Source organism: Polyergus mexicanus, unplaced genomic scaffold (genome assembly GCF_030449975.1).
Source record: "Polyergus mexicanus isolate NDT 795.1 unplaced genomic scaffold, iyPolMexi1.0 SCAF_17, whole genome shotgun sequence".
NCBI lineage: Eukaryota > Metazoa > Arthropoda > Insecta > Hymenoptera > Formicidae > Polyergus > Polyergus mexicanus.
The window spans coordinates 3266799-3278656 of NW_027223337.1; the positions used below are offsets into that span (position 1 = coordinate 3266799).

General features: G+C 26.7%; 1 protein-coding gene across 1 annotated transcript; it reads right to left on the reverse strand.

Annotated features, from left to right (window-relative positions):
* Positions 1 to 968: 968 nt before the first annotated feature.
* On the reverse strand, positions 969 to 9902 carry LOC138940822 (putative uncharacterized protein DDB_G0282133). The gene is made up of 7 exons (XM_070310044.1): positions 9761 to 9902; positions 9447 to 9674; positions 8932 to 9070; positions 7846 to 8087; positions 6071 to 7546; positions 5474 to 5917; positions 969 to 1015 (listed from the first exon to the last, which is right to left on the reverse strand). Exons 1-7 carry the CDS (start codon positions 9900 to 9902, stop codon positions 969 to 971), a joined length of 2718 nt encoding a protein of 905 aa, XP_070166145.1.
* Between the last annotated feature and the right edge of the window lie 1956 nt (positions 9903 to 11858).

An 11858-nucleotide genomic window follows, 5' to 3' on the forward strand; every position in this document is an offset into this window, starting at 1 on the left:
AATCGATACAATCAGACACGGTTTCGTTACAAAACTTATTAGATGAAGGCGCGTTAAATAAAATTTATAATAATACATTAACAAAAATATGGGACGGTTTCACCACATTCGGCGCAGCAACCGCCGGTGTATTCGGAATATTTATAATTATAAGAGTAATAAAAATTGTATTTGACACATTGATACACGGCTATGCGCTACACGCAGCTTACGGCTGTAGCTTACACTTACTCGGAGCCATTTGGAGCTCTTTCACACATTTATTATTGTATTTGGCGAATAGACCACAACCGCAACCGCAAGTAATTCCCGAAAATCCACCGGAACATACAGACACAAACATAGTACCAAATGCGCCAGCAGAAAACACAGAACCACCTACTATACCTATAGTATACACATTCAGAGACCTACGTGCCAGATTGGACGAATAAATTTCATCATAACTCGTTACTCCGAAATTTAAACTAAGGGGGGTGGTGTGACGTCTTAGCCGCACGTCAAATTTTAGTTAAACAATATATTTATTGTTAATTCACCCATAGGAGGTGAAAGAAGTAAAAATCCGGGAAAAATTATTCGTCCAAGACAAAGTTCTAACTTATAAAATAGTATCCATACTCGAGAGTCACCCCGTATATAGCCGACGCTCGAGCGCGCCAGCGGGTAACGCGGAAATAACTATCATATGAATAAACCATAGAAATAACTAAAACCTAATATTTGCATTGCACAATCAGACAGACAATTCAAACGCTTTAAAAATTGTAATAAATATTATATATATATATATATATATATATATATATATATATATATATACACAAATCGATTATTTTGGGGACCTTTTTTTTCGATTAAAATGACAATTGTATACATTGCGTAATTAGCTATTGATTTGTGTATTTTACATGTATTTAATGTATGATACCTAATAATGGATATACGTACAGATAAGTATATAGTGATTACTTTAGGGACTTTAGATGTATATTGATTACTTTTATTTTATATTCTGAAAGAAAAAGAGAATATAAACTTATTCTAAATATGATTTAAAAGAACAGAAACATATTGTTATAGCCCGAGAAGGCTATATACGAATTATTAGATACATATTATTTTAGAGAGATATTATTTTGTACAATAAGATATTGCTCGACGTGTAACGCGAATACAGATCACGTTACGAACGTTGACCGAACGAAGCGCTGACAACGCGAGCCACGCGCGAAGCCCGAGCGACCGCGCAATCACCCATTACGAAAACGCGGAAACCAAGGCACGCGGAATAAGGATGTTGCGAAAATGCAACGTAGAAGTCCTACCGAAAAGCAGAAAGGAAATTGCGAAAATGCAAGCAAAGAAGTCCTACTTAGAACTCCTTAGCTTGCATCCGGATCTTGCCGCAAAATCGAGCGACACGATGCATGGTCTTGTCGCTAAACGATCCCCTCCTGGGAAACCAAGGGGAGTTAATAAAAAGGCCCACTGCTAACGAACGGCGGGCAGTCTTTACCATTAATATTACGCGGGCCGTAACGCTAATAGTCGCGAGTAGTCACACTTAGTGAAAATCGTGAAGATCGAGAAGCGAGTCTCGCGACGTAAACCCGACTCCAAACACGCGTCCGCGAGTGTCAGATAACGCGATACGCGACACGAGTAGATGATAGACACGAGGACGAATTATAATTAAGACCATTTGTAGTGAATAAAAGTTTTATTGAATATAAAAAGTGTCCAGAATTTCGGGTAACCCGCCAGACGTATCCCAGATTCCTAAATCTAAATCCGGCAACGATCCCGAAAATTACCGTGCCTCACCCGAGGCATAACAATATATTATTTACGACACAATTGTTATCAAAGGTGATTACATAAATAAAAAAGAAATTATATTTTCTATATAAAAAAAATTTCCAGTAATAATATATTTTAACGTTACTGTTTTTATCAAACGATTTAATGTGTTAAATTTTATTTATTTTAAAAAGAGATCCAAAGATTTTAAAGAGATCCAAAGTCTTTGTAGAACTCAAAAAAGAAAGTATTTTATTTAGCCATGCTGCGATTGTTCACTGTTTTCGCTGATTAATTATTCGTACTTCATTAATGTGATTGACCAATTGTTATATCGTTAATATTACATGTCTGTTCTTCTTTTAAATCATATTTAAACATATTAAAATAAGTTTATATTCAGAATATATGAAATACACATTCTAAAATAATCAATATACATCTAAAGTCCGCAAACTAATCATTATATATTTATCTGTACATATATCCATTATTAGATAATTAATTTTTCTATTCACAAAAATATTATTTTTTATTTTCTCATCTTATCTACTACAAAAGTCATTTTATCCACATATGGGGCAAAACGATGAAACTGATCTCAAAAAATTTAAATACAAAAAATCTGATTTATTTATGAAATTTTCAATTTCTGCAGATGATAAGCAAAACTTCAACTAATGAAGAGAAATAAATCATTATTTTTGCATCATTACACAAATCAGGAAAAATCAACAAACCTTAAGACGAATATCACATAAGAGTCGAACTTGTATTCGAAACATTTTTTCTCGTATTTTCTTCAATTTTTAAATTATCTGTTTGCAAAATTAAAAGCGGGATATCTATCCTATATATACATATATAAAAATATAATTAATTAAAAATGAGTATATACTAAGAAATGTAATTATTGTATACATTAACAAATATGTCCATCTTCTATATATTTAATTATACATGTTGAGAAAGAGAGAGAGAGAGAGAGAGAGTGAGAGAGAGAGATTGTCCCCGAAATAACCATTGCGTTCATAAATTGTCCTCAAAATAATCGGTACATATAATTTGCATAAATATATAAAATAATCTATATAAATATAAAATGTATATAACTACATAAAAGAATATGACAATGACAATATTTTTAAAAAAATATTAAATATCGCTCTCACATCTTTAGAAAATATTAGCATAAAGAATCTACTTCATATCACTCATGTTTCGGATGTAAAACGAGATCTAAAAAAGTATAAATCCTTATAGTTCCTCCACTTTTTTTATGCAAAGCGAGGTTCACTCTATATTTTACGTTCGGTGTTTTCGATGCGAAACAGTCTAAAAATTCTCTTTCTTTATTAATTCTTTATATAATTCTTTAAATAATTTTATTTTCTATTCTAATATATTTCACATTCAAAAAATTAATGTGTATGGTTTCGATTCTCTTTCGTCCATGCATTCATTTGACATAAAAGTAAAATAATTGTTTTAATACAATTTATATAAAGATCGATAATAAAAAAAAATTAATATATGAGATATATGCTACCCATATTAAATACATACATCACATCATATTTACATATACACACACAAACACATGCGCGCGCGCGCACATGCATACATACGCACTTATACACTTAATACAATACAATAGTATAAAAACACGCATTCAGCTATATTTATAATTTTGTGACTTTTATGGCAATAATGTGTACGATTTATAGACATAATACCTGTACAACTATATCTATATTAACCAATATATTTTAAATAAAAGTAAAAAAAATATTTTTATTATTTGAAATATTTAAATTAAAGTTTTGCACAGAGATCTTTTTTAATAACGTGTTAAAGATCTTCTGTTTAATACATCACAGATTATAGGAAGTAAAAAATTTGTACGTCTATTAATGAATGAGTTACGTGAAATTAAAAATTACTTTTCCAAATATTTTTTTGATTAATTTCTGCTTGTAACGAAAATCTTTTTAAATATATTTATTTGCAAGCATTTATGATTTGCAAGCACTATATTTTTATTAAATTTTATAACAATTTGAGAATGGATACGATGGTTGCAAAATCTGACCTTAGAGCGCAATCTAAAAAACTCAATTTAAAAAAAATATATAAATGTTATAAAAATTTATTTTCTAGGAAAATGTCATTTCCAAGAGTTTAATAAGCAAGTTTGTTTATATCGTTTTGTTACATATGTATATGCATATAATCGTAATTGCAGATTCCTAATTTCAGTAAACAAATAAAAAATATGCATCAATATCATATCAATATCAAATAATTTATTCATATATTTTCTATACGTTTTACATATTTTATTTATCCTTTGTATTAAATTTTATTTTATACTAAATAGTTTGTACTAAACAAAACATATAGTTTTTTTTATTTATAACATATAATAAAATATCGTTATATTTTTATAACATGTATAGATGCTTTTCACCTCTTTATACTTAATACAAGACATTAAAATATTAAAATACATTTGTACTTGACTACAAACTATTAACGTTAATATAAAAAGTTGAACTTTTGAATTAACCACTAAAACAAAAGAACGAAATTTTTAAAATAAAACAAAAATTTTTTCAATTATGTGGATTGAAGAGATTGAGGTAACAAAATATTTTTTGTTTCTTCCAAATAATTAATATTTTAAATTATATTCTTATTATAAAAATTATTATTTAAATTTATATAATTTTTATATTATTATACATTATTATATAAATTATATAAATTTAATAATTATATTTAAGCAACTGAAAACATCGTAATAAGAGAGTTTTAAACACTTTATAAATATTTATCAAAACAAAAATAAATCTTCTGTTAATTGTTAAACAGAAACATTGTTGATTGTTAAGCAAGAAAAATAAATCGTAGAATTTAAAATTCAATACGTAAAATCTTTTGCTCATTGTTAAACAAAAACATTGTTCATCGTTAAACAACAAAAATAAATCGTAAAATTTAAAACTTAGTACGTAAAATCTTTTGCTGATTATTAAACCAGGTTTTTATTTGGTTCACAGTTCGTGTTTGTAAACAAGAATTAGCTGCTATTAAAGCTGCAATTTCTTTATTTGTAGGGCATTTATAAGTATTTAGATATGTGCCAAATTTTCTCAGCACTATATTTTTTTCTGCGTCATTCCAGCGTGTACGTTTGCACTTCAATTGTATTTCATTTTCTGTAAGAAGATAAATTTTTTAGATAAATATATATATATATATATATATATATATATATATATATATATATATATATATATATATATAGAATTAGATAATTAATCTAAATAAAACTTGTACGTCAATATATAATGATAATTATAAAACTTTAACTTATTAAATATGTATATAGGATAGAAGTATATATGTAAAATTAAAATAATGCGTAAATGAATTATTTCGAATTCAATCATGTATAGAATTAACACACTTACTGTTATATAATTTTTTTAGATCTTTTGTAATCTCACTTTTCTTTCTTTTCGGAGCGAGATTGTTGTTAATAAATAGATAGGAAGATTCTATAAATAATATAGTATTGTTAATTATATCTATATAAAAACAATTGTTTTCTTTTTATATAAAATTTAATATCTATAAAGCAGCGATAATGATTGCTATTTCGTACCTTGCGTGTTATTATTATCTAAATTATTATTAGCTAGATCATCGTCAGCATTAGTATCATTTAAGCTGATATCACTATTATTATAGCTGATACTATCATTATCATGGTCATGAGTATTGCTATCATCTATATCAGAGCTATCTATATCAGAGTTACTATTATTTGTACCGAGTGCAGCTTCCAGATATTTACTGATATTAAGAATATCAGCTTCTTTTTGAGGTAATCTATAGTACTTTTTATGTATATTTTCTTGGTGTCCCATAAAATTCGCTAATTCGTATACTTCATGTTCTGTTAATTTTAATTTGTGACAATTAGTTGCGATATGTTTTCTAAGAAGAGTACCACGTAGTCTTTCAGGATGATCAGCTCCACACTCATATGCAAATTTCCGCATCTGGTCACACGCTCTTAAAAATTTAAATCTTTGCTTATTGAAACCTGCTATTCCAAAAACATATGGATTTTTTGGATGTACATTAGCCTGATTTCGGCATTGTATAAATAATTTTATACAATCTAAAACATCAGATTGTAATAAAACGGGAACAGGACGACCTAACTTCCCTCTAATTTGAAATCGCACATATTTACGTGCAATTTCTTTGGCTGAATCTGAAAGGGATTTAAAAAGATCCGGATCACTTTGTTCATTTAAATCTTCATAAGTATAAAAATCTTCCAATAATATTCTTTGTATTTCACCAGCACGTTTTCTGTTATATATTTGCATAGAAATTAATGTACATTCACCCAGAGCTTGCCATACATTATAAGAAAATTTTTCTTTCAAAATCTTATATGCTTCACATCTCTTAGTATTTACATAATTATAAAGCTTTTTTATATCGTTTATGCTTGGAGCTATTTCCACTTTTTGTCGTGTGATATGTGCTCTTGTTTCCATTACTGTTTTATTAACTGAATGGCCAAAATCTTCTTTACGAAGCGAAAGAAAATCTTCAACTAGAATCTTTTTAATAGAATCGTGATTTTTAATACATTGTGATCGCCATAATTCACCGACTTCTTTTAATAATGTACCTAATTGAAATGCTGTAGAAGCAGCACCAAATTTCTGAGTTTCTGGATTATATCGAGCTACTTGATATACTGCTTTAATGCAGTCATCGTAATATTTTGGCTGATACAATGAGGCAAAATCCGTAATTTCATTATTTATGTTTTTTAATGCTTGTAGAAACCGTCCAAGTGTTCGTAATCTGTTTCGCACCATATCGTGTTGATGCTGAGGCTTATATTTCATACAAAGTTTATTACCATATCGAATAATTAACTCGTCATATCTTATGAGACGTGTAATAGAATCTTCTCTTAATACCGGAAAAATCATTTTTTTTAGAGTTTGAGAAGCTATTTCATTAATTCTTCCGAGAATTGTCCGTCCCAAAACTGTAATTGTTCGATTTTTAGAATATTTTAAATTTACACACTTTCGAGTATGATTACGTAAGGTGTTCTTCGAAAAAAATTCATAGCATTTGATACACACTCCATATTCACTAGCTTTCTTATTAAATTTAATGTTCGGTCGTCTAACAACATATAATTTGCCATCATTTAACATTTTATCCGTATTTAATTGAAATTCTCCTTGCCGGCGTATTGTTTCAATTATTCTTTTACGTTCAAGACATCCTTTTGGCAATTGAGCGAATTTTTTAACATCTTCTTCATTACGATGTACATTTTCTAAATGTCTTGCAATTTTTGATTTTGGTAATTTACAAAAAAGACAGTAGTATTTCTTTATGCCACTACAAGAATTATCAATCGTAAGCTGTGCATCATCACATCCCGACGTACCCGGTGCATTTGCCGTTGACGATAGATTTAATAAAGTCGATCTGCGTAAGTTATTAGATGTATTTGTTTCATTTTCGTTTATATGTTCGTTGCTTAGCTCGCCGTCATTGCTTTCATAATCAGTATCACTTGTTGAATCTTCCGATGGTTCATAATCTCTATCAAGATTGTTATCATCTTTGATATTTTCGGTATTTTGTTCTTCCTCCAGTTTATCTTCCGTTTGTTTTATATTTTCTAATTCTATTAAACATTAAAATTTTACTGTATGTTTAATTAAATATATTAGCTCATTTTATATGTATATGTATAATATACTATATATTAAATATCATTATATATATATATATGTCACATATATCACATATGTATAATGCATATATATAAATAAATATATATATATATATATATATACATATACATTATTTATAGCATGAATTAACCATTGTATAATGTGAATTGAATAACAATGTTTTAATAAAACATAAATATGATATTTAAGCAAAATATTATTAATAAAATCAAAACTATTATTAACTTACTATTGATAGTATTTTCTATTTCAGGAAAATTTTCTATCGTATATGTATTATTGAGAAGTATTGATTCATCCATTATAAAAGATATATTGTTAATATCACTATAGTTTAACAAGTAGTTTCCTTTCTTTTCATTATTTTCAATCTGTTTTAAAATTGATTCTTCGTCAAATATAGATAAATTTAGCAGGTCGCTTTGAGATTCATACCTATAATCAAATATAATATACATATTTATGATATAACTTTAACATATTATATAAAAATGCATATAATAAATTTTGATGTAAACTAATCACAAAAAGGAAAGTGGAAATAAAAAATAAAAAAATATCTGCAGCTCAACAAGTAGAAAATATGCTTTGCATAAAAATTTCTTTCGCCACCAAAAAAAGTAAAATATTCTCAACAATATAGTAATTTATAGAGCATATAATACAGACACATAAGCAATTTATAGTATATTTATGAAAATAGAAAAATCAACCATATTAAAACAAAACTATGCATATATGTATATGTGTGTGTTTATACAGATGTGAAAAACTTGAGTTATAAACTATCGCGGATATAAAATAATAAAGTAAAACTTTCTTAAACTAGCGAAAAAAGTATTTTTAACAAAAAGATGTTTGCAAGAAAAACAACATTTTAAGAAATTTTTTATATAAGAAGTTAATTATTCATATATGTTGTAAACTCTCATATGTATAAAGTTTGTTTATATATCTAATAAAAAATCTGGTTTAGAAATAAAATTTATACATATATATTTTCATTATTGACAACTTTCACAAGTATTGATATTATACTATATAATATAAATACATAATTTTATGTACTTCAGATATATATATATATCTGAAGTACATAAAATTATGTATTTCATATTTGCTTACAAAATAGAATTCTGCTGTCATAGATTATGTCAAATTCTTCACATAATTTTATAACTCCGCAACTCCTAATAGAGGAAATTATAGTTCACTACACATATCTAATAACTAATAAATTATTTGAATTTTGGAATTATAACAATAATATTATGCAATATTAAGAGAATTTACATATAAGAATATACATATTTACCTGCACATTTCTGGCTTTATTGTAATTATTTTAGCATTGTTTTCCTTGTTATTACATATTAAATCTTTATTAGAATTTTTATTATTTGGTAAGTTTTTGTAAAATGCGCGGTTAAATGCAGCAAGTAAAAATGGATGATCTATAAAAAATAACCAGATGTTGAAACAAAATTTTCAAAATAACAGATTAAAAAAGTAGACAAATACTGATAAGTAAACTAATATTGGTAAATGTGATAAGTACGATTACTGTAAAATATTTCAAATAGAGGTCAAAATTTATCTATCAGATATTTATTTTCGAATTTGAATTATTTTGTGTACTATTAAACAATTGTTTATTTTTTTACTCTTCCGATAATTTTATGAAACATTTTGTTATAATTTATATAGTTTATTTTACTACTTTCAATTCCATTTGTTTATGTATTAATATATAATATGCAATAATACGCAGACATTACGTTTATATTTTTTAATTGACGATTTTTTATGACACAAAAATTAAATACATACCTGTATCTCCTAATTCATTCTGTTCATTATCATATGATTGTAATTTACTCTTTCTTTTAATTTCATGGCTATTGCATAGTTCATTATTATTCTTGCTTTCATTTTTTTGTAAAATGATATCTAAGCGTATATTACTTTTATCCTTCATTTTCGTTTCTATAGTTGTTTCATTCCTATTATCCATATTTCTATCTTCACAATTGTTTTGCGAGACATACATTTTACTAGCTGTGCAAGTAATAATAACATTACATGCATACAATCGCAGATTAAAAGTTTTTAATAAATATTTTAAATATAATAATTCAACATACATGATTTATCTTGCAGAGTATCATGTAACTTAATTTTTTTATTTTTCTTATCCATGTGATCATCCGGTTCTTCACTATCAATATTACGCAGATTAATGTCTGAATTTATTTTACTTCCTTTTATCTTTTCTATTTTTACCATTATTTCGCTTTTGTTTTTTTCACAGTTATTAAATATTTCAATTTGATCTTCTCTTTTTCTTTTTTTATGATTTGCATTTAACTTATTTTTTACAACTGCAATTAATAATTTCAAAAATTATGACATATTATTAATAATTTTAATAATTATTATTTTGGCATGATAATTAGCAATCGAAAGATTTTAATGGAAATAAAATAAAAATATAATAATAATATAATAATTCAATGATTAGATTTCAAATTCTCTACAAGCATTCAGCAACCAGCATATAAAATAAAAAATATAAAATTTATAATAAGATTATAAATTAAAAAAAGAAAATACCTTTTATTTGAAATTTGTTTAATAATACTTTTTCTTCTATTATGATTGGAAGCTGTCGCTTTTTAAAGTGCGTTTCATCTAATTTATAAACAAAGATATCAGAAAATTATATAATAATGTTACAAATATTGGATAAGTTTTATTTGATATAATTTTCAAAAATAATAATATTATAGCGTCTTCCATTGGGAAAAACTTGCAGCACTGAGTGCTTGAAGCGTATATTATTAGTAATATTAATAAAATGTTCTAAATACTGCATATTCATTGGGAGTGCAAAATGCTCTCAATGAGCACTGAAAATAGTTTGCACTCCCAATGAAATGTGCAGCATTCAGAACATGCTCATTAAAATTACCAATGATACACGCTTCAAGCACTCAGTGCTGCGAGTTCTTCCCAATGGAAGACGCTATTAAATACATCTTATTTTCTTACCCATTCCATTGTTAAGTTTTCTTATATACACGTAAGGTATTTTCATATTTAAATTATTTTCAATATTTTCAAGTACAGCTTGGTTTTCTAAAGAAATGGAAATATTGATAATATTTATAATATTAATAAGAGTTATATATTTTCTGACTTATAAAAAGATGACCTATAAAAATCATATAAGAATAATTGCATTTAAATTAAAGTACCATGTTTAGCCAATACAATATCAGTTTTCTTTTTTTCTTTCCTTGTGCATACATAATAGTTTTGATTTCTCTTTATTAAGAAGTAATGTAATTTTTCCATTTTTCCTAGAAAATAATATTTTTTGTCCAATTTTAGTTGAATGCACGTTATCATACACTTAACCTAAATTTATCAAAAACATTATATAAGCGACTTGATTTATAAAATATTCCATATATATCCTGTCAAATAATACGAAATAACAAACAATAATGATAACTTTTAATATCAATATATTATTGATCTCTATGTGAAAATAATTATGTATATTAATATTGTATTTAGTATGATTGAACATTGAGTGTTTGTAAGTATATATACGTAGATTAGGTTAGGTGCCAAAGGCTGTAGCACACAGAAGAACATAAGCAGTAAGCACTAGGCGAATCAACCAATCACATCGAGCAATAAAACAGTAATGTAAGCAATAAGCAAATCAAAAATGTCGATTTGCTTACTGCTTACGTTTTTGTATGCGTGACTGGCTTCTAATATAATTGATTTTAAAGTTATTCATAGCTATTCATTTGTTTTTATTTTCAAAATCCTTTTAAAGCTGCGTTCGTCTTGAGGTTAAAAAAGTTAAAAGCGTTTGATTGATTAATCCATTAATCAGAACTAAGATATCTTTGCTCTGATTGGTTAGATCAATCAAATACTTTCCGATTGGTTAAGTAATCAAATACTTTCAGACGCTTCTAGTGTCAAGAAGAACGCAACCTAGTATGATCTTAAAATGTGCTCTATGATCATTGCGCTATACTTTATTGGAACATGGAATCTTAAGAGCACGCTTAACCCTTTCGAGGGCATTGACATTATAGCGCGGAAAATGTGTGTGTCCCTGTGGGCATTGACGCACATCGTTTCTTTTTTGATTGACTGGCAAGATTTTCATAAAAATTTATACCAAAAAATTTTTTAGGTCGTTGAATACGAATCAGA

What these genes read in the sequence shown, in the direction of transcription:
- LOC138940822 (XM_070310044.1), bottom strand. Translation starts at nt 9,902, where the DNA reads ATGGTAAAAATAGAAAAGATAAAAGGAAGTAAAATAAATTCAGACATT. An exon ending in GAATGAATTAGGAGATACAG is followed by an intron (nt 9,071 to 9,446) that starts GTATGTATTTAA and finishes TATTTTTTATAG; the next exon opens with ATCATCCATTTTTACTTGCT. An exon ending in AGATAATAATAACACGCAAG is followed by an intron (nt 1,016 to 5,473) that starts GTACGAAATAGC and finishes TTTTTCTTTCAG; the next exon opens with AATATAAAATAAAAGTAATC.